We start from the raw sequence: 25,244 nt of genomic DNA, 5'->3' as shown, positions 1-25,244 counted from the left end.
TATGTTAAAAATTATTAAAAACAAGTTGTGCCCGATATAATTTTGTCCAGACTAATTAATAATTAAAAATGATTTTTGTTTTATAAATTCTACTAATTTTTTTGGCCCGGGCAGATATTTTTTTCGATTTATTGGATCATAACAATAAGATACACATAGACCAAGACATTTAGGAAAAAATAAATTATTTTTAGGGAAATAGTGAAACAGGAAAAAGTTTTCAATAGAAAAATGGATGGAAATGCAAATAAGAATAGTGTGTATTTATTATTAAAATCTAATGTGTTCCATTTTTATTTTCAAAGGAACTAAGATCTGTGAAATTGTGTGAATTATCTACCTCGACAAATCGTATGTATAGACATCTGTTTCTGAGTGCATGCTTTGTTAAATGATATACCTCCCTCTGTTTCAGCTACTTCTCAACGCTCTGTAATCCTGTAAAACTCTTCATAGCCTTCGCCCTTCAAAGATAAAATTTTAGTTAGCTGTACTGATACCGAACACTCGCGGAATACCGGTCAGATTCCGATATCAACCGATTGTTGTAGATACAATTATCAAAAAAGGTACTCGCTCTGATACGATTGGTACGAAGTAATGAAGTAATCAGAGTAATCAAAGTAATCAAAGTAACGATTTGCCTCTCTGTATAGTAATCGTTACTTTCGGTATTTGTAAGTAACGAGTACTTTGTAATGAATACAGTCAAACCCGCTTATTAGAGTACCGCTTATAGGAATATCCCGGTTTATGGAATAAAAGTTCGAGGTCCCGAAACCTTTCCATTTACTCATTAATAAATTTATCCGTTTATTGGAATATGATTTAGTAAGATAGTACCGCTTTATAGAATATTCTTCATGTCAACGAATTAATTTTTACCTACAATTTCCCAAAAATTTAAATTATGTCTGGTATTATGGATTGTCGACAAAGGCCTCGAAGGCATAATATAGTGCTGTTTAAATTTTTAGGGTTTGTCAAGTAATACACTTTATTACTTTGTTATGAGTACGAATTCAATCGTTCGCCGACACAGGTCATAAAATAATTTCATTTGTCTGCAAATTTCTTTACATATTGCCATCCATTAGCCTGTTATAAAAACATTTTTAGAAACAAGCTTATCGGCTATCCTAACCGCTCGTAGGTAAGAAGTTCTCTGGAGGGTCAATCCAATGGAAATTTTTCTAATTTTATAATTTAGAGCAACAACTGATTAGTAGTTTATGTAACAAAAAAAAAACAAGTACAATTACCTATTATTTTTCAAGACAAAATAAGTAACTCTTTTATATGTATTTTAATACTAAAATATTTACACATCTAATATACAGTGCGTCCATAAAGTAACGCATAAATTCATTATTTCTTAAACCGGCGACTTTAAGGAAAAATCCCGAAACAGGTCGATTTTTATTTTTAATTTCCAATTTTTTGGCATATATATCATACTAGTGACGTCATCCATCTGGGCGTGATGAAGTAATCGATGATTTTTTTAAATGAGAATAGGGGTCATGTGCTATCTCATTTGAAAGGGTATTTAATTCTCTATTTACTAATATAAACATTAACATAATTATTTATACAGGGTGTTCAAAAAAACATTTTTTAATTAAAATAATTGAGAGATAAAGAAGAATGTATGTAATTTATTTAATTCAAAATGCGTTTTACTACTGTCAGAAAACAGAAAAAAAAATTTGACAAATAAACATTGATTTTCGCTTAAGAGGATCGGTATTTTCGGCTGCAATGCTATTCAAATGGGGATTCATTTTTTTCGAATCCTGAGAAAACTAATACATATTTTTGAAAAATTTAAACGCAGAATGAAAGATTACGTTATTGCGAGGGCTGAAAGTCCCTGAGAACTTCTATAATGTTTATTTTAATAAGTTACAGGGGTGAAAAACTAAGAGAAAATTTAGTGTGATTTTTATTTTCAAATATCTCATTCAAAATAAACTTTTTATTTATTCTGAGGGACTTTCGGCCCTCGGTAATAATTTAGTCTTTCATTCTGCGTTTAAATTTTTTAAAAATATTTATTGGTTTTCTCAGGATTCGAAAAAAATAAACACAATGCCGTGGTAATATTTTCCAAATCTATCTTTGTCTTACAACGTACTCAGCCGAATATAATATTGTCATCATATATTGTCAGTCACACACTGACAATCAGTGACAATTTTAAATATTTGACATTGCATCGGGAATATTTTGTATTATTGATTAAATATTATTGATATATAGTGTATTTGATAAATAATTGATTTAAGACGTGAACTTAATAAAAAGTTATTTATTGTGTACTATTTGTGGAAGATCCAAGCAGAGAATACATCAGGATAATATATTCTATGATCCAAGTATTTTGTTGTTAAAGATGTTCAAAATTGTAAGCGTTCCATAACAATATATTATTAAAAAATCACTTTAACACTTTTCCTCTTTTCTCGATTGAGTATTAGTTTTTGTTGTACAAATAAATTATTACAATCACTGAATACATAGTTAGTGAAAAAATTATCACATTTATTAACTGAATTAATAATTTGCAATTATAAAAATAACAAACTGGAACATAAAGTAAAAACCACTTCTATGTAAAAGGTATATTTACTAAAATTTTTTTTTCTTCATCGTTTAGAGTAGTCATCGTTGACCGAAGATGGTTGATTGGGTCCTCGGGTAGAGTTTCACCATGTTCCCAGAGGTTTAATCCCTGAACATCGGCGTTTAGCCATTTTAAATTTATTTTAACATAATGTAGATCTATTTATAATCACAACCATTGTTTGGTTCTGGGGCTATTTTGCAAGTATTCAAATTCACTGATGATGGACCGATAGGTTTGAAAACGTTCTGATGAACTCATTTTATTGAATCCATTGGGATTCTAAAAATTTTTAGTAAATATACCTTTTACATAGAAGTGGTTTTTACTTCATGTTCCAGTTTATTTAACTATAAGGTATACAGTATACAGCCATCCCAGGGAACTACCCCTTTTTAGATAAAAATAACAGTTATCCGAGAACATTCAAAAGCCATCTCTTTAAATTAATGATGACATTTTCAAGTAGAATGACATTCTAATAAAGTTTACATATCCATACCAGTGTGAATTTTACTACACGTAATTTGCCGTGTAAAGGCAGAAAAAGTAGGAATACACGTAAAATATTTGCGAATTATGTACCCATAGCCTTAAACGAAATGATCAAACTGGCAAGAGGCAGGTGGGTGGCAGCTTTTACATTGAATTTAAGCGAAAAACAATATTTATTTGTCAAATAAACATTTTTTCCTGTTTTATGACAACATCGAAACGTATTTTGAATTAGACAAATTACATACATTGTTCTTTTTGTCTCAATTATTTTAATTAAAAAATGTTTTATTGAACACCTTGTGTAAATAATTATGTTAAAGTTTATATTAGGGAATAGAGAATTAAATACCCTTTCAAATGAGCTATCACATGACCCCTATTCTCATTTAAAAAAATCATCGATTACGTCATCACCCCCAGATGGATGACGTCACTAGTATGCCAATGCCAAAAAATCGGAAATTAAAAATAAAAATCGACCTGTTTCGGGATTTTTCCTTAAAGTCGCCGGTTTACGAAATAATGAATTTATGCGTTACTTTATGGACGCACTGTATTGTATACATTTCATATTATTCCTGTATGCATCCACATTATAATGCAATTTGGTTTTTAATAAATAAGTACCTAATAGTTACACTACTGTATTATTGACATAAAAAGACCTAAAACCATATACATATTATACATGTTAAACATAGTATGTACTATCATTACGTATATTCGGTACATTTATTTCGGCTAGCCACCAACGATCGGTTATTAGAATATCCCGGTTATAAGAATATTTTTGCTTGGCACGAAGGCTATTCCAATAAGCGGGTTCGACTGTAGTTACTTTTTTAACATCACTAGTAATCAGACGAGAGGAAGATGCCATAGGCAGAAAAGTTTTTGGCCGAAGAGGACCGATAGGACCACAAGCAAGAGGAAGACCGAAACTTGGATACCAAGACCACCTAGAAAATGATTTGAAATCTATTGGACTTAGAGCATGGAGAAGAGTTGCCAGAGACAGGGACGAATGAATAGAGGATTGTTCTGAAGAAGGCTTTGGCTCATAAAGGGCTGTAACGCCACTGATGATGATGTGATATTTATATGAAATAAAAATGGAACTAGAGCACATTAAATTTTATTCTTATAGTCATATTCTGACTGAACAGTTACTAAACAAAATTTTTTGAGTACATGAAATTAACCTCACAACAAAACAATTATTGCAAATAATATCAACATATGGGCTGCATGAACTTTTATTTTTCAGTACTGTTTTATTTATATTTCGAATAGTACATCATTCGCGCGGCAAGTTCTCCTTGGCATTGTCTATTTGTTTGAGAATCGTTATCTTGCCTTAATCTGTTATATTCTATTTCTTGAGGATCGTTGCTGTAACTTTGAATACCTTCAGATCTATTTTGTCCTTGTCTTAATCTGTTACGATCTGTTTCTTGTAAATGTTTACTGGAACTTGGAATACCTCCAGATCGGTGGAGTTCTTGCCTTATTCTATTATGGTCTTTTTCTCTTGGACTCTTACTGGAGCCTGGAATAGGTTCAGATCGGTTAAGATCTTTTCCTTGTTGATTATTGGAATGTTGAATACTTCTATATCGGTTAAGTTCTTCTTCTCGATTTGGGCTTGGACTACCTGCAGATCTAGGTTTTCGACGTTCTTTTTTTAAATCGTCCCACTCTTTGTACTGTTCATTTAGTTCTTCAAGAACTTTTCTTACGGCGTATTGAGATTGTTTTAGCATTTTTTGAACATGTTCATCACCTACAAAACATTCAAATATATTAAAAAAAACATGATTTCATTATTTCATTTTTAATCAAATATATTAATTTATTTCTTACAAACTCGTCAGATTAATAATATAATTATTATTAACTTAAAACCCATTAGAGAATAATTCTTTATTTCTCAGAGGGAAGGTTTTAAGAGATAGTTATTGCACTTTTTTTGACAAGCGATTAAGAATTTTATATTCACCATTGGCGTGTATACGGGTAATATGACCCGTATGTGCGACAATGGTGAATATAAAATTCTTAAGAGGAAACAGTAGCTATCAACAGGTAGCAAAAACGCGTTCCAAGATTGCGGCTGTAATTTTGAATATTTTTTCGAGATATTTGGCACACGTATTCGTAATATAATAAAGAATGGCGGTACAGAGCCCAATTTGAAAAATATATTAATATGTGGAAATTACTCTGTAATTAAATACAATAGTAAAAAAACGAGCCTTTACCGCCATTAAGAAGAACAAAAAAATACACTTTCTTCAAATAAACTTTTTTATCCGATGCCTAGATTTTGTGTCATTTTGGAACTACTAAAATTTTTTATTTCATTAGTAGTTCCAAAATGACACAAAATCTAGACATCGGATAAAAAAGTTTATTTGAAGAAAGTGTATTTTTTTGTTCTTCTTAATTGCCGTACAGGCTCGTTTTTTTAACATTGTATTTAATTACAGAGTAATTTCCACATATTAATATATTTTTCAAATTGGGCTCTGTACCGCCATTCTTTATTATATTACGAATACGTGTGCAAAATATCTCGAAAAAATATTCAAAATTACAGCCGCAATCTTGGAACGCGTTTTCGCTACCTGTTGATCGCTACTGTTTCACCTTAATTTCATGTCATAAAATGCGCAATGACTATCTCTTAAAACCAACCAAATTTCATTTGCATTATCTCAACCGGTTTTAGAGCAATAAATAAATCGTCAGTTTGTAAAAAAATTTTAAATCCCGTATCTCGGAAACGAAGCATTTACGGACATATATTTATAAAGCAAACGGTCATTATTTTTTCATGCAGAATTACCCCTTAAAGTTTGTCGCACTTATTTAGAAACACATATCCAACATAAGCGAATGTATCAAAAAACGGAATGTTGAGAAAACCTGAAGCTGTTGTCAGACCTCTTTTTAGATGACTAAGAATAATATAAGGAAGGCAAGTAAAATAAAATTGTGGCGGATATTCTTGAGTTTCGTTGATTTCATGTAATCAAATGAACTGTCTTTTAGTAAAGTCGTCCCAGGAACGCAACTCATCAATATTGGCAATATCATTTTAAAGTCTTCAACTTTGTATAATACATGTCTGAATTGCCGATATAAATGAGTCAGATTAAATAAATTATTACAAGAATTTTTTACTAAGCAATGACATTTTTGTTTAATTTAGTATTATTTTGTATTTTGACAACGACACCCGACTTGGCCGTCGAAACGTTAATAAAATCATTTTTTTGGTAAAATTGTTTTCCTCATTGAAAATAGTTGATTGTACAAATTAAACCCTCGTCAATACACTCTTAATAGAAATGAATAGCTTCCCAGTTGAAATTAACCTTATTTAGATATAATTGATACGATCCATGGTATTCGACCGGTTTGGAATGTTTAGAAAAACTAGTTTATTTAATCGAAAATGGCAATATTATAATTTTAAAAAAGTGCATTTTTCAAGTGGGAAGCTTTCATTTCTATTAGAATTGTAACGACGAGGGTTTAATTTTTACATTTCGAGAAGAAAAAGAGCAGAGAGAGATTTTATTTCCGTAATAAGTCAGTCAGTTCTTATGAAAAAACTTTTATCAGAGCTTTAAAAGGTTTTTTAATGAACTTTTAAAAGATGTCTCTTAAGTTTGCACCACATTTGCACAAGTCCCCATTTCGATATTCTTCGAAAATACCATACTTTAAAGAGCAATAATTCAGTCGTTATTGGCCTTACATAGGTATTTCGGACCTATGTTTTTTATTAGCTACAATTTTGCTCTTAAGAGCACACAGTAGCGATCAACAGGTAGCAACAAACGCGGTCCAAGATTGCGAAAAAATATTTTATTTAGTTATAGAGTAATTTCCACATACTAACATGTTTCTGAAATTGGGCTGTGTACCGCCATTCCATTCCTTATTATATTACGAATATGTGTGCCAAATATCTCGACAAAATATTCAAAATTAGAGCCGCAATCTTGGAACGCGTTTGTTGCTACCTGTTGATCGCTACTGTTTGCTCCTAACGATTTTTTCTATAAAATTAAAATTTTTTAAGTTATTCATGAATAACGGTTACAAAAAGTGAGTTTTTTAATGAAAAATGGATAGTTTCAATCGCTAATAACTTGGAAAGTATCAACTTTGCAAAAAAATTTATAAAACATAATTTACTTAGAATTGGTCAATCTATCGCGTTTCATAGTTATTTTGATTGAAAAAATTTTCATCCCCTAGATGGGGTTGTTTTCACTCCCATTGCAAAAGCGCAGTTCGTCGTAGGGTAGAGTTTGACAAAGATTATATTTACTACTTAGATCCAAATGTTCAAGGAAATAGACCTTGATTCTCACAATGCCACGAGAAAATGGCTGTTGATTGGACTATCAGCTACTTGTTTTTATTTACCTGTTAATATTGCCATATTTTTAGCAATTTCTTGCAACTTTCTATTTTCATCATTGGCAGCCTGTAGTTCTTTTTTCATTGCACATACAGCTTCGTACTCACAGCTTTTACTACGTCTTGAAGTATCACGTCTAAGTATTGAATCATCCATTTTCCGTAGTTGGTTCTTAGCGTCATTTAGCTCCATTTCCAACTCTTGGATTCGGGTTTTATAAACAGTAGCTTCAACGGAAACACCCTGTATTGAACTTTTCAATTGTGCTTGAAGTGTTTCCAATTTTTTATCTGCAGCTGTTATTAACCTATCTTTCTTTTCTATTTCAGCACGCATATTCATCAAAGTCTCTTTCATCCTAGCCTAAAATAATTAATTATTTTTAATATTTTTCTAAAGCCAGCTTCTTGTGGAATCCTAATATAAATTTACGGATTCTATTGGGAATTTTTGTACAATTTTAGTTTAAAATACATATATTTATTTTGACGTTTCGTATCCACTGGATACGTTGGTTACCAAAAGACATAGACGTTTCAAACACCAAACTTAAGACTCAAATTTCAAATTGAATATTTCAACTTGAAATAACCAAAAAATGAAGCACTTTTAGGGAAAAACTCATCTCAACTTTTTTAGTGTTTAAAAAGCTTTATTTTTGTTTTTTTTTTATGAAAGTTTCTAGTATCAAAATTAAGTATGTAGCGCTAAAAATAAATTTGGTCTCTTGTAAGTTATTGGTGATACCGAAAATCTCAAGTAGTAAAAAAATAATATTGTTTAAATAATTATATTATAGGTTTTGCTATTGTATTTTGGACTTTTTATTTTCCTGAAGACAAAAATTGGTTAAGATTCATATCTTTTAAAAATTTTAAAATCTGTTCAAAATTTGCATACACTCGTGATTAGTGACTCGTTTAAGCCCATTAAACTTCAGCCTTTTCAAAAATAAGCACTTTGAACCAATGAATCTTAATAAAAAGTAAAGTAATTTCTGAAGCGGTAACGATTAACTTAATTTTGGATGCTAATTGGGAGTGATTTTCACGATTTTTTTTTTACCAACAAAAAAAATGGACCAACATTCTTTTGATCGTAATTCGTAACTTACTTACTTTTGATGTTAGAAACTTTTTTAAAAAACAAAAATAAAGCTTTTTTCAAATACTTTAAAAAATTTGAATTTTCCCCCGAAATGTGCTTGATTTTTTGGATATTTCACGTTAAAATATTCGATTTGGAATTTGACTAGTAATGATTTAGTTTTCATTAGCTACAACTGTGCTTCTACTGGGTCTACAGACTTTATACATACACCATTTTTTTCACTTTTTTATAAGCAATATTTTTGCTAAGAATATTTTTTTTATAATATACTTAATTTTTGAGTTATTTGCGAAAAACCGCCTGCAACGTGGTTTTTTGTTGAAAAATAAACATTTTTGCACGATTGATCATTTTTGACTGTTTACCGTGACAGATTTTACGTCAGTAGGTGACATTTACTAGCAACTCGACGGTAAGTAATCCAACTCGACGGTAAGTACTCCAACTCGACGGTAAGTAATTCACTTACCGTCGAGTTAAAAAATCTCTTAATTTTAATTTATTTTTTGAAAGAATAAAGAAAACTAACGAATTATTTATTAATATTGAAACTTGTGGTACAATTTGTTAAATTATTTAATAAAATCCCACTTGTTTGGGCTGTGGTTTCACAATTAACTTTCGCTCATATTTTAATTTATAATAATCAAAATTGTACTTAAAATTATTAACAACTAAATAAAAACTCAATTCTCCATTGTTGTTATGCACCCTAGTTACTACCTAACAACCAAAGTATCTATCTTGATAAAATGAATGAAACTAGTCAATATGACGAAAATGTTTAATTTTATAATTTATAATGGTATCAATCGTGCAAAAAATGTTATAAGCATGTCGAACGTTAAGGGTAGCCGATCTCAGACTCAGACAATAATTCTAGACCCGGAAGGAATAAACACTTAAGTCTTAAATTGAAAATAAGTAAAATTTTACAGGGGAAGGTTTTAAGTTTCTGGTGAAAAAGTTTAAAGGCACATATTCTCTTTGATAATGTATTTGTATGATATTATTTATGAGCCTTTCAACTGTGCTATCCATATTAATGCATTATCATTAAACAATAAAATAACTACTTAAGTTATTATGTTCAATTGGAAAATTTGACTTAAGTGGTTAATTCAGATACTATTTAGGGAACCTAAATACTTACAGTTCAAGAAAGGTACTATGAGTAACAATTTTTATTAAGTCTTCAACATACAAAATCAATATTTATTAAATAAACATTATTATAAGTCACTCTCGTCTCTGTTCAAGTCCGGATCTCCGTATCTAACATCGGCAGCAGTCTTTAGATTTTCGTAAAAGTGATGAAAGTATTCCGGTATTAAAGGTAGCAAAGAAATGAAATCTCGCTTTTTCTCTTCACTTATTGCCAACTATTGGTCCGTAATCGGCTGCAATATCAAATTTCTTGTTTGTCTTGTTCTTTTGAAAGAAATAGTTTTGAACGGCTCATTTTGCTGAAGGGATGTTTTATAATTAATACTACCGAAATCGCGTCCGTCAGAAAGCCATTTAACGTCAAACCGCTTAAAATTATTATCACCGCAATCTTTTTTTCTCATAATAAGAGGACCTTTAAGCAAAGCAGCAAAATCAAAGAAATCAGCCTGTTGCATTTCAACAACCTCAAATTTATTACTGCTTGTACGAATCAGTTGCATCCAGTCATGTGGATGATAAACTTGTATAGCCATTTTTTTTTCTTTTTTTCTATTATAGCATAGTCCAAATCTATTTCCATATGTGAGTGACCAGATACCATAAACTTGTGATGAAAAACTTGTAACGTTGGTTTAGCCTGCAACAAATATGTCAACATTGCTGCGACATGCGAATTTTTATTTTGTCCCCCACATGTATCTGAATACAGAATAATTCTGTGACATCATCAGGTATCGCTAGCATGTACTTATACAACAGACATTATGCTACTTGATTAACACCTCTTCCTGACATAGCCTCATGCCACATAAAATGTGTAGACAAACCAGTTACGTTATCGTGGACTGTTAAATTAAACGTTCATAGTTGTCTCTTATAAAAAGCAACTGATGTCTCTAAAGCAGGAGTCGGGAGACATTGCTGTAAATCCAACGTGAGACAACGAATTTGATTCTTGTTAGCAGCTAATTTTTTATCGGCTATCTTTTCACGGTATGCTAAATCAGCGGCATGTTGGTGACACTCACGTTCTAAAATTATTGTGTTTTTCGCGGTTTCGTCTTTAGCTATGTCGAGCTTCATCTTAAACACATCACATGCATTGGAAGTATCTACGTTTGGCTTTTTAAATTTTAAATTCAGTTTGTGAAATTTTCTTCTGTATATTTTATCACTGACAGGTTGAACGTCCTACTCGGAATATAATGAATACATTTTAGAAATAGTTAAATAGGATGGCAAGTATTTACATGTGCTCCTTCGTCTGGTATAATGACTTTCATAAAGTGGAAAAGAATTAATATGGTTTATTACTCCCAGTAATTTATCTGCAGAATGTTTGCTTGAAGGTGGTTTCTTACCACGTTGATCTGGTTCCACGATGCCGCTGGAGCTGCTTCTCCTCTTTGGTCCAATAAGTTTAACGAAATTATCTGTGACATCCAAGGTTATGAGAAAACATCCTTGACAGACTGTTATTCGGTTAGAGTTAATTTCGAAATGATATTTGTATGTATACATCTTATATCTTTGTTTGTCTGGATCGTCTACACGTCGTCTTTCAGTTTGTTTCTCGTGTATACTCATCATTGAAGAAACGAACATTACCCTAAGATCATATGACCCTAAGTCCCAAAAGTCTGCAAATGTTTGTTGTCTTTGTTGTTCACTTACCTTCTCACGACATTTGTTACGACAGTTGGTCAGGGGCTTCATGATACGTTTTTCTATAGTTTTATCTGCTGCAGTCACATATTCCTGACCAAAATTTCTTTTAGTTTTTCTTTCCCGTTTTCTCTTTCTGTTTTCTGTAACTGTAACTGGTTGTGTAATATCATCGGAAGAAGAAAGAATCTCAAGAGGATTATTAACTTCCAATTATATAATTCTTCTGTCATTAACTTCCAATTATATAATTCTATAATCAATAACAATATAATATTTTAGAAACAAATTTGACGAGCATAAATAACTATATCTACTTACATAAGTGCTTTAGAACTCCGTTCCACATCGAACTCGCTATATTTGTTATGACTGAGTAAAAGTACTTAAGTCGAGTTAAGTGTTTATTACAGCCACCGTTATGAAATAAAAATAAAGAGTTATAAAGAGCACGATAAAATACTTTGATATATAAGCAGTATATGACATAGGTGTTTATTCCAGTTGGTGTATTACACAAATTTGGTTAGTTTGCGAAATTATGTATTTTTCATAAAAAAATGACTTAAGTGCTTGTGACCGCCGAGTCTAGAATTGGAGTCGTCGCTCCGCTCCTCCTCCAAACAATTGTCTTCGATCGGTATAAAACCCTTACCGTTCTCCATACTTAATATACTATTTCACTCGCAAATAACACGAAAAGTATTGACTTTGAAAAACGGTATAGAAAAAAAGTTGCCTAGAATTAGTTAGTTCATCCAATTTCGGGCTTATCCAGTCCCTGAGTTTCTTAATAAATATTGTTTTTAAATTTTTTGATTTTGATATTGGTAGGTATTCTTCTTTTTTATTTATAAGGACCTACACAAAAATTAAAATTAATTAAGCAGTTAGATTTCCTAGTGTGTATTGTGTATTTGTGTGGTTCAAAATGTCCATATCAAGTTAGAAACAAAAGAAGCAAAAGGGGCGCTAGAGCTGGCCCCTGTGGGACCCGGGCCCTGGTTCCACGGAACCCGCGGAACCATGCTCAGTACGGGTCTCGGTGAATTCGTAACTATTTTAATCCCCCATCCTAATTACAGGCCAACTGGCAACTCTGGTGCGCAGATAATTTTTAGATAACCCACTAACTACCGGTGAATTAGTAACTTTCATTTTTAAGTAATGTTGATAATTTAATACCGGTATTCCAGGTATGTACTTGTAAAAATTACTCTATTTGAAGGTGGTGTAAAAGGTATTCATCATTTATGTATTGTCTCTTGGAAGAGTTACTAGAGAAAATCCAAATAAATTTTGTGAAAATTACTGAAATTCTTGTAACAGATAACAGATTTCGTAATGAGTGCACGTGGGTGCAAGTTATTGGTGGTAAATAATTTTAAATTTCAATTAAAGAAAGTGCTAAAAAGTGGAAAACATTTATGGTACTGTTCTGCATCTGGTTGCAAGGCAACCTGTTATAACGACGGAATCATACGGCCTGCTATCATACGGCCCCTATTCTCATTTAAAAAAATCATCGATTGCGTCATCACGCCCAGATGGATGACGTCACTAGTATGATATGTATACCAAAAAATTAGAATTTAAAAATAAAAATCGACCTATTTCGGGATTTATCTCCAGAGACGCCCATTCTCGAGAAAATGAATTTATTCCAACTCAAACGTCCTCACTGTATTTGTTTATAAGCCAAAAAATTGTTTTTCTACGAGCGTGCAAAAATGTCTACTTTCGCGCACGCATTTTAGTTTAGAAAGTTTCACTTTTCCGCACGCGTGTTACTTTTCCGCACGCGGTTTTTACTTTTACGCACGCGTGTTAATTTAGATATGTTAATATGGCCTTAAAGTAATTATAATACATGCAATAAACTAATATTTAGATATTATTTACTAATTTATTTCAAATATATTTTATTGTCCTCCTGTTTTAAGAGGAAACAGTAGCGATCAACAGGTAGCGAAAACGCGTTCCAAGATTGCGGCTGTAATTTTGAATATTTTTTCGAGATATTTGGCACACGCATTCGTAATATAATAAAGAATGGCGGTACATAGCATAATTTGAAAAATATATTAATGTGTGGAAATTACTCTTTAATTAAATACAATATTAAAAAAACGAGCCTGTACCGCCATTAAGAACAAAAAAATACACTTTCTTCAAATAAACTTTTTTATCCGATGCCTAGATTTTGTGTCATTTTGGAACTACTAAAATTATTTATTTCATTAGTAGTTCCAAAATGACACAAAATCTAGGCATCGGATAAAAAAGTTTATTTGAAGAAAGTGTATTTTTTTGTTCTTCTTAATGGCGGTACAGGCTCGTTTTTTTAATATTATATTAAATTACAAAGTAATTTCCACATATTAATATATTTTTCAAATTGGGCTCTGTACCGCCATTCTTTATTATATTACGAATACGTGTGCCAAATATCTCGAAAAAATATTCAAAATTACAGCCACAATATTGGAACGCTTTTTGGCTACCTGTTGATCGCTACTGTATCACCGCGACAATTCGATGAAATAAAATTATTTTGACATAATATTCGAAAGTCAAATCGGTAGACAATAACAGTCACAATAAGAGTTTTGAATCATCGTCATGGAAACCACGATCGTGGTCATGCTAACTAATTATATTGAAAGTTTGGTTTTGACAACCTTGTCAAAGAATTAATTTGTGTATGTATTTTCATATTAAATAAATTAATTCATTTGAGATCGGTACTCACCGGAGGGACCGCAGACGTTCGGAAACAATTAGCGTCTCTTTGCAAAGACAATGACGTCGACTTTGCAAAGTAACAAGACACTTACTCAACACACACACTACACATTACTCCCCTGACTTAGTGATAAGTTATACAATTACGTGGCTAAAGGTTCTAGTTCTAAACCAATGCCAGAATCAGAGAAAAAAAAATTAATTAATTAAGATTTGGTAATTTTTTAAGACTCTTAGAAAAAATATTGTTCCTAACTCTTGCAGAAAGTCTCTTTTCCGCAACTCGACTGCTTGCCGAATTCCCGCTTCGCGTCGTTCGGCAAACTGCAGTCGCGTGCGGAAAAGAATGACTTTCTGCACTTGTTAGGAAAATAACTATTATAACTTTAAAAACAGTGGCCGCTTAGATAATCCGATTTTAATTCTGTACAGTGTATTAGATCGGTAGGGAGCCTCTTTATATGTAAAAAAATTAGCAAACTTCTAAATGGTCTACTTTCTGTTCAGAAAGTTTTTAAAAAATTTGAACTTTTTTAAAAAAATTTAGATTGTAAAATTATTATGCAAAATCTATCAGGTCGATTTTAATGAAATTTGGTGGAAGATTTAAGTATGTTATAAGGATTTTCTATGCGAATTACGAAGGTTCTAAGTGCATCCAAAGTTGTTGAAAAACACTGAATAAACAGAGGCTTATTTTGCCCCCTTATTTTGTATTTATTGGTATTTTGCAGAAAGGGTAATAATTTAAGACATTTTTAACTAGTCGTATATCATAAAAAATTCAATTATCTTTATTTTAATTCGCTACGACCTTGCTCCAAAATGAATCGTTTTAAAGTTATAAGCAAAAAATGTAGAAAAAAATTAATGTTTTTCGAAATTTTTAAATATTTTAATTTTTTTAATAATGTTCCGGGCATATTTGAGAAGGAGCATAAGTCAATTATTATTATTGAAGTTGTCACCTAACTTTATCTGCAAAAATCCGAATGCCACCTCGCACATCCACAAATAGACGATTTATACAGATCCGCCCTGGTCTATACATATAATATTGTTTCAATCAAAAGAGATTTCAATTTTTGTTATATCAATGTTGTTTTTATAAGTACATATAATACACAACATGTTTTTAAGCAAACCAAGGACCATTCGCTTACATAATAATATGCTATATGCCCCGTGTTGGCTTAATCCGTTACTGTTCAAATTTATTTCTTACCTTTTAACCTAACAACTACGTGGGGTATGAGAATTAAACAATGGTTTCGAATTCACCTGTATAAAGTTGCGAGTTGTTCAGGTAGTAGAAAAGTTACGAATTGGCCGGTATACATTTTGATTTAAAAAAGTTTGTCATTAAGAGTTACGAGTTGGCGCGTGTCCCTCAGTACGCCACGTTGGTTTTTATGATAGGTACTACTGATAAACTTTACCAAGGATCCGCCTACTTCGCTGCTAAATGCGAAGTACGTGTTCTCGGTCTTACTGTATGGTGTCAAGTCTTGGACTGTGAATAAAATCGATCTAAATCGGCTTGAGGCTTTCTAAATGTGATAAGAGTTTCTTGGGTGGAGAAAATTCGAAACTCCACAATACTAGAACGTCTCAGCAAGACTACTGAGATTAGAGAAGGCATCAAGAAGAGCAAGCTGGAGTATTTCGGACATGTAATGAGAGGTCACAAATATAGGTTGCTACACAATATTATGCAAGTGAAAATAGAAGGCAAACTCAGTGCAGGACGAAGAAACACTTCGTGGTTGATTTAGGGTGGCAGTAAATAAAATTAAGATAGCTATGATAGTAACCAACGTTCTGAAAGGACATGGTACGTGAAGAAAAAGAAAATAACAGCCCATTCCAAAAAAGAATCCTGCGTACGCCAGTGACAATATTTTTTTTATTTCATTGCCCCCACCTTGCAAGGTTGCTGGATCAGCTCTTGATATCACTACAGCTGTTTCAGCAGTCAGCAGAGTGCCTTTTAAAGTATGTAATGTATTTTACTCTGTGTCTGCACTTTAAACTCTAATAGACCTGTATCCCGCGTACCAACAAAAAAGTTGACTAATAGCAAGCTGAAAATTTGTTAATAGCTTAACGGTGTCTAGTCGGACAAACTTTGATGTATGGGAACACTGGAACAGGGGAAGTTTTAATTGTGGAACAGGTTAAAAATTTGGAACGTCAGACTACGAAAACGTTCCATTTATTTTGTCGGACAGAACTTCCAATTGATTTATTACCATTTCATTAAACTCTCATGCAAAAATCCGACTGGTGTTGATCACCAACTGGGTATTTTAATGAGTGGAACACGAAGAATATGTCTAATGACAGGAATCATGTTGGTTAGTAATAGTAGTCTGATTTTTGCATGAGAGTTTAATGAAAGGGTAACAAATCAATTTAATGTTCTGTCCGACAAAATACATGGGACGTTTTCGTAATCTGACGTTCCAAATTTAAACTGTTCCACAATTAAAACTTCCCTTGTTCCAGTGTTCCCCTACATCAAAGTTTGTCCGACTAGACACCGTTAAGCTATTAACAAATTTTCAGCTTGCTATTTACCAACTGTTTTTGGTACGCGGGATCCAGGCCTATAAAACTGAATAGGTTGAGGAGTGGTTGCCTCTTTGTCTCAAGTTGGTCATTCAGAATTAGGTATATCAGTAATTTTTAATTTATTAAAAGCTTAAGGCCTTTGTTTTGAATATGGAGGATTTAAAACTGGTCATTAAAAGAATCTAGCATTCTAGAAGGTGAAGAGCACACGTAGAACCTGTTTTTTCTATTATTGAAAACCCTTTTGTTTCCTGCTATACGTTTGTAAAAGCTTCTGCTAATTTGACCGTTGTAAGTTTTTGGACAGTCACCGCACGTCAGTTTGTATAGACCTGTAATTGATTTTTCTTTTGACTCTTATTGTTCTTAATGTATTTGCTTAAGTTACTGATTGTTCTAAAAGCTGGTGTCAGTCCTTTCTTTTTTGTGTTTTTTTATTTATTCAGCTTAATGCCTCGACAACTAATGGTCATTGGCATGGTCATGGTACAGTCGATTCTGCAGTCAGACACCTAGTGTGTTGTGTGTGTTGAGTAAATGTCTTGTTACTTTGAAAAGTCGGCTCATTGTCTTGTACCGATATCCTTCCGTTCGGCATTCAACAGCTCGTCAGTAGAGGACCGCACGCGCTTTGATACCAGCGCAACCCCACCAAGTGCCAGCTCTTCGATGGAACCAAGGAGTGATGGCTACCTAGAGTGTATTTAGAAGAGAAACGAGGATCATGAAATAAGTTCCAATCAATGTACTGAATTGAAAGGAACTCAATTAGCGGTTGCCAGCAGGCGGCCGACCAGCGGCAGTTATGCAATGAAATGAATCGGAACTCTGCCGAGGTGAAAGTTCTCTGTAGTGAAGAGGTGTTTCGATGGAACTGTAACCGCAGTGACAGTAGCTGGCGGACGGGTAGCTGTGTGTCGATGTTTGATTGTGATTACACTGAATTAAAGTGTAATGAACTACGAGTCTGTGGCGACATGAACCGGCGACATTAAGGAAAAATCCCGAAATGGGTCGATTTTTTTCTTAAATTTTGATATTTTAACATATATGTCATACAAGTGACGTCATCTATCTAGGCGTGATGACGTAATAGATGATTTTTTTAAATGAGAATAGGGGCCGTGTGCTAGCTCATTTGAAAGGTTATTTAATTCTCTAGTTAGTAATGTAAATATTAACATAATTATTTATACAGGATGTCCAAAACAATTTTTTAAATTAAATTAATTGACAAAAAAAGAAGAATGTATGTAATTTATTTAATTCAAAATACTTTTTACTCTTATCATAAAACAGAAAAAAATTTTTATTTGAAAAATAAACATTGATTTTCATTAGTAATTGCACAAGAGCTCTAAAATTCTATATTTATTTTTTGCGATTATTTCATGATTTGCGATTTTTTGCGATTATTTATTGCGATTATTTCATGAATAAAACTGTTCAAAACCAAAATTTTATTGTAATTTATTTATGTAAGTACAAATTAGTACAATTAAACACACAGTTGTTATAAATATTTGACGGTGGTTGAAAGTCATCACTTTTATAATTTTTAAAACATTAATTGTCATTAATGTCACTGAATGTATTTTTTCATAGCAACCAAGGGCATCTGACGTAATATACTTGACGACGGGAAATTATCAAAAATTATCAGTTTAGTTTTGATTTCTGTAGCTTTCTATTGGCCAGAATCATCTATGAATGAAATAATCGCCTCAACTCAATGTTCAAGCCAGCTCCCGCTAGGCACCTGCTTTTTGGAAGTTTGAACATTTAATTTAAGCGAAAAGCCATGTCTATTTTTCAAATAAACGTTTTCTGACAGTATCTAGTAACTGTATTTTTAATTAAAAAAATTACATACATTCTTCTTTTTCTGTCAATTAATTTATTTTAAAAATATTGTTTTTGGACACCCCTTATAAATGTTATTGTTTATATTACTGAATAGAGAATTGAATAACCTTTCAAATGAGCTAGCATACGACCCTTAGTCTCATTTAAAAAATTATTGATTACGTCATCACGCCCAGATGGATGACGTCAGCAGTATACCATATATGCCACAATATCATAACTTAAAAATAAAAATCGACCTGTTTCGGGATTTTTCTTTAAAGTTGCCGGTTGAAGAAATGACGAATTTATTCCTTTCATTTGCACCATACTGTATATTGATAGTTGATTGTTTCCTGTATTTTACTGATATTATTATTACGCCTTTGATAATATGTAGTAAGTACAATTTAGTTTTCTTTTGCAGGCGTCCGCCAAGGGAGCTTTCTCCGGAACGCAACGGCGCGAAGATTGAATACCATTTTATTTTGATATTTTAATTTTAAACTGTATATAAATATCCTCAATATATCGACGCTGCCAAGCCAAAACGGCATAAACGCCAAAATGACCACTTTTTAGTTAGCTGCACTAAAAAATAGGATTTTAATTTCCGCACCAGACAGTCAACGCGGAATAACCGCAGAAAAAGTGAAATAGGTGTAATATAGGTTTACAATTTTTATAAACGCCAGTCTAGTCACGCACGTGAACACCGACGTGAACACCGATTGACATAATCGCCAGTGCTCGTAAGATTATCATTGTGTACATTTCGGTCCTGTAATAATAGTAAAGGTATGTAGTTTTACAATTTTTATGGATAAGTAACATGGTATTATCTACCTTTGCAATATTTTCAATTTGTATTGATTTTTGAAGCGTAAACACACTGAATTTCTTTAAAAACTATGAGGCGTTTATGCCAAAACCACATATTTACATCGTGGTTGACACAAGTGCCATTCCTCAATGGTATTCTTATGCATGCAGGTTTCTTATTTAAAAATTGCGCAAATAAAAAGTTTATTTTAAAATATTCTATTGTAACTTTGTACTAGTGTGATGAATAATTCATTTTGTAGTACAGCATAGAGTTCAAATCAATTTTATATAGCTAAAAATGGCGATCGATTTTTATCGTTTATGCCATTTTTTTTGTTGCACATGAATAGCAGAAGTAAAAAAATAATGGCCTTACTAAATGAAAATAAAACATATACCGAATCAGTACAAAATGATATACTGACTGACAATAATCCCCCTATATTTCCCTTAGAGGTTTATGACATTTATAATGCCAACATTGCAGAAGATTTTAGCAATGACATTATCATTTTTGAGGAACCACCAGACGTTGAAGTAGAAGAAGAAATATTTAGTCACGATCTCACATCATGTTTCAACTTAGCAGCAGATAATGGTTTGGATGCCGGTATAAGTAGTGATCAAAATAAGGAAAATACAAGCGATCAAAGCAATACGGATGTTGAACCAAATATTGACAGTGATTATGAATTAGAATTCACTATTTATTATTAGATATCCACTTTTAAGTATTTCATATTTACTTTTAAGTATTTCATCCTAGCACCGAAACATGTTTAAAGAATTTAAGGTTTTGTTTTTAACTTAGAATGTATTTTTGATTAATAAAAAATAAACCCTATCAAAAATCTTCGTAATTTCATCATTTTTCTTGTTGGCATAAACGACAATTTTTGATTTTCGTTTCTTTTTTCATTAATGGCATATATCCCTTTTAAGCGCCATATTGACTAACCTTACAACGATGCGATCGACACAAACGCCAGAGGTAAGTTTGGCATATTCACCAATGTTATACCTTGATTGGACATAAGTGCCATTTTATAGTTTTTAATTTATTTCAGACAGTATTTTCAGCCACATTAATGTTCACAATGTATTAAAATTTGAAAAAAAAATCACCAATTTTTTTGAATTACTGCAGATAAGCAGAATTGGTATAAATAAAAATAATCAGTTTTTTGTGTTTCCTGAAAAATCAAATTAATGTCGTTTATGCCGTTTTGGCTTGACAGCGTCGATATTTATTTTATTTTAACCTGTGTTTTACTGAGTCTTTTGTCCTGAACTACCCGTCACAGTCTTTAGAAAGAGACACTAATGGTATCCAAAAGTCTGCGGTCCCTCCAGTGAGTACCGATCCCACAAGGATAGAAACTATTTTCACTTATTAATTTTTAATATATCAAAAATTTCCTACCCCGATGAGATTCGAACTCACAACCCCCGATCCAAAGGAAAATAAAAGTTTTTAGTGTTTTACTGGTTCGAATTCATCAAGCATTTTTAGATATTCAGAAAAATTCGTGTGTACAAAAATTTGTAAATGAAAATATTATAGTACGTTTTTAACGGTAAAATATTGCAAAACCTCTAAATTTTAAACAACCGCTTGGATTGACATGAAATTTGACATACACATAGCTAACAAGTCAAAGAAAAAAAGTGATATTGTGCCGATCTGTGCTTTTGCCCCGGGGTTGGTTTTCACCCCCTCTTGTGGGTGAAAAAATATTGGTCCAAAGTAAGTCCGGAAATGGACAAACTGACTAATTTTAAGTAACTTTTGTTCTATAGAGTTGTTTCACTAAGTCAATACTTTTCGTGTTATTTGCCAGTGAATATGTTCATTTTTTCAACAAACTAACCACGATTTTAAACGGTTTTTCGCAAATAACTCAAATAGTAAATATTTCGTCGAAAAAACATTTTTAGCAAAAATATAGCCTGTAAATTTTAAAAAATGGTGTATATATCACGTCCCTATACCTAGTAGAAGCAGAGTTATAGCTAATTAAAAATAGGTTCATATTCGTCAAATTCGAAATGGAATACTTTAACGTGAATTAACAAAAAATGAAGCACATTTCGGGGAAAACTCATTACAACTTATTTAAAGTGTTTAAAAAAAGCTTTATTTTTGTTTTATAAAAAACAGTAAGTAAACAAGTTACGCTCAAAATAAAGTTAGTCCCTTTTTTTTGGTAAAAAATTCGGGAAAATCACCCCCTAATTAGTATCTCAAATGAACTTAATCGTTACGACTTCACAAGTTTCTTGACTCGTGTAAGTGTTGTTTATATGATCTGTAAGTTTCATCGATTCAAAGACCTTATTTTTGAAAGGGCTGTAGTTAAAAGGGGTTGAACGAGTCACTGATCACGAATGTATGCAAATTTCGAAACACCAAATGTTAGTCAATTTTTGTCTAACAGAAAAACAAAAAATACATAATATTCAGAAATGCACTGCTGACTTTTTTTGTCATTCGAGATTTTTGGTATCTCTAATAATTTTTAAGTTATTATGAAAAAAACATATTTTTCAAAATTAAAATTTTTAAAAATTTTACTTTAAAACCAAATTTTTTCAATTTATAAGCACTTTGAAGCGATGAAACTTACAGATCATACAAACACAACATAAGTAAAATAATTTGTGGAGCGGTAGCGATTAATTTCATTTAAGTTGCTAATTAGGGGGTGGTCTTCCCGATTTTTTTTTTGCCAAAACAAAAGGGACCAACTTTATTTTGAGCGTAACTTGCTTAAATTTAATGCTAGAAACTTTTTATAAAAACAGAAATAAAGCTTTTTTAAACACTTTAAAAAAGTTAAAATGGTTTTTTCCCAAAAAGTGCTAAATTTTTTGGATATTTCACTTCGAAATATTCTATTTGAAATTTGGTGAATATGAATTTATTTTTCATTGGCTATAACTCTGGTTTTACGAGGTCCAGAGACCTAACGCGTACACCATTTTTTTTACTTTATTACAGGCTATATTTTTTGCTACGAACCTTTTTTTCGGCAAAAAACTTACTTTCTGAGTTATTTGCGAAAAACCGTCTAAAAATGTAGTTATTTTGTTGAAAAATGAACATATTCACTCGCAAATAACTCGAAAAGTGTTGACTTGGCGAAAAAGCTCTATAGAACAAAAGTTACTTAAAATTAGTCAGTTTATCCATCTCCGGACTTATTTTAGACTTATATTTTTTCACCCCCAAGAGGGGGTGAAAGTCACCCCCAGGGCAAAAGCTCACATCGGCACAATATCACTTTTTTGACATGTAAGCTATGTGTATGTCAAATTTCATGTCAATCCAAGCGGTTCTTTAAAATTTAGAGCAAAAACCGTGAAAGAATGGACTAATTGCAGTTTTAGTTACTCAAATTATTAGATACTCACCTGAACTTCTTCCTTGTTTTTAATCAACGAATCAATTTGTTCCATTAATCTTTTAATTTCACCATCTTGTTCCACTATACAGGACTGTAAATCTCCTACTTGTTTTTTCAGCAATGCTTTATCTCGTTTCAATTTTGCACTGTCTTCCACTTCCACTTGAGTGTCCAAATTTAACTGTTCCTCGTATTTTCGTTTATACATATCTCGTTCGTTGGCAGCGTTTTCGAGACATTTGCATTTGATTCTTAAATTTTCGTTGTGGGTTTGAACATTTGACATGCCGTTCATCTTTATTTGGAGTTTATCCCGTTCTATTAGAAGTACTTCGGCTTCCTTTGCCTTAGTCCGTAAACGTTCCATTTCCTCTTTCATGAGATCTAAAAGATGAAATAATAAAAATATTAGCTTCAACATTTGAAATATAATAACTGGAATAACCTATACAGGGTGTCCAAAAACTCTACCGACAAACGAAGACAGGAGATTCCTCAGATAATTTTAAGACAATTTAACCCAATTCACCTAGTCAGAAAATGCTTCCTAAGGGAGCTAGAGCTCTTTGAAGATGGCGCCATGTAATTAGTTTTTCTTAAATACCTCCAGAACCCTTCTATCTAGAAAGCGAAAATTTTCATACATATTTACTTTCCAGAAATGAATCGATTTCATCCATTGCGAATTTCTAGTACCGGTCATAGGCGTCCGTTTTGGGTAGGGCAGTGTTTATTTTATCGCATAACTTTTTTGTCTTCAACTTTTAGGCATTTTTGATACTGGATTATTAAATTGTGAAGTATTTTAGTACTAAAAGGTACTCTTACTCTAAGTCGGTAGGACACACCGTTTTCTAGAAAAATCGATTTGAAAGTTTTTAGATTTGGGAATTTGAAAAAAATTGAAAAAAAATTAAAAAAAAACATTGTATTTAAGCAACTTAAAGCAAAATTATCTTTTAGTACTCGAATATCTCATAATTGAATAATCTAGTGTCAAAAATACTTAAAAATTAAAGACAATAAAGTTATGCTATAAAATAACTGTTGAACTACCCAAGACGCCTATGACCGGTACTAGAAATTCGCCATTAAGGTGATAACTGATCAACAGGTAGCCAAAACGCGTTCCAAGATTGCGGCTGTAATTTTGAATATTTTTTCGAGATATTTGGCACACGTATTCGTAATATAATAAAGAATGGCGGTACAGAGCCCAATTTGAAAAATATATTAATATGTGGAAATTACTCTGTAACTAAATACAATAATAGGGAGTTTTTGTGCACACAAATACGTAAACGTAACCCATCTTTTTGACATATACGCTTGCGCATTAATGGTTGAACTCCCGTATCTCGATGCGTATTACCTAAAGTAGCGCTCTGATACGTACGTGAGAACGCATCCCTATCGAGACGAAAGTCACCGAATGCACACGAGGATCTTGCCCGATTGGCGATTACCTACCAATGGCTACCAAATGAACATTTCATCAGCGTACTACCCGTTTATAAATATTTAAGGTTATATTGGTTATTGGTTTAGTCTAATTGAGTAAAATTATTCTGTGTTTGTAATTGGAAATTGGAACTTCATAATAGATTTAAAATTTTATTGTTTTCAAGTTGTCTGTTAATAAAGCAAAACAAACAAATCTTGTATTAATTTAAGAAATACTGTGATCACCACAATTAATAACTTGATAAATAAATGACCTAATTTCTGTAAAATTTTCAAATAAATATGAACAAACTATTTACATTATACTGGAATTCTGATGTAGGTACAATAATTTACAACTAAAAAGTAGGTATAAACAAAAATAAAAAAATTTTAACCTAAGGAAAAATAATATTTTTATATTTAAATAGAAGCAATAAAAACCATACAATTTCATCATTCATTTATCTTTTTTTACATTTGTATATTAATTGTATATTGTGTGAACATTGTTTTATTTTTTTAATGTCAACGGAATTTAAAAATTACTTTACGATTTGCTTTACGTTACGTTAAGGCAGTCACAAAAACTACCTATTTTAACGTTCATCCTCTACGACACGTTAGTGGCTTTACGTATACGGAGATGCGTACGTTACGTAGCAACAAAAACTCCCTATTAAAAAGACGAGCCTGTACCGCCATTAAGAAGAACAAAAAAATACACTTTCTTCAAATAAAAATTTTTATCCGATGCCTAGATTTTGTGTCATTTTGGAACTACTAAAATTTTTTATTTCATTAGTAGTTCCAAAATGACGCAAAATCTAGGCATCGGATAAAAAAGTTTATTTGAAGAAAGTGTATTTTTTTGTTCTTCTTAATGGCGGTACGTGCT

General features: G+C 31.9%; 1 protein-coding gene across 1 annotated transcript in view; it reads right to left on the bottom strand.

The window, feature by feature from the left end:
• Nucleotides 1–4,243: 4,243 nt before the first annotated feature.
• LOC114333531 (zinc finger CCCH domain-containing protein 13-like) overlaps nt 4,244–25,244 on the bottom strand; it is a 63,223-nt gene continuing 42,222 nt past the window's right edge. The window contains exons 13-15 of the mRNA XM_028283414.2: nt 22,911–23,287; nt 7,568–7,925; nt 4,244–4,907 (exon numbers count right to left, since the gene is read on the bottom strand). Of these exons, the coding sequence (XP_028139215.2) occupies nt 4,399–4,907; nt 7,568–7,925; nt 22,911–23,287 (1,244 nt within the window). The 3' untranslated portion in view covers nt 4,244–4,398. The remainder of the gene's footprint in view (nt 4,908–7,567; nt 7,926–22,910; nt 23,288–25,244) is intronic.

This window comes from Diabrotica virgifera, chromosome 4 (assembly GCF_917563875.1).
Source record: "Diabrotica virgifera virgifera chromosome 4, PGI_DIABVI_V3a".
Lineage (NCBI taxonomy): Eukaryota > Metazoa > Arthropoda > Insecta > Coleoptera > Chrysomelidae > Diabrotica > Diabrotica virgifera.
Note: the sequence above shows the minus strand (reverse complement) of the source record. Positions and strands in the feature narration are given on the sequence as shown.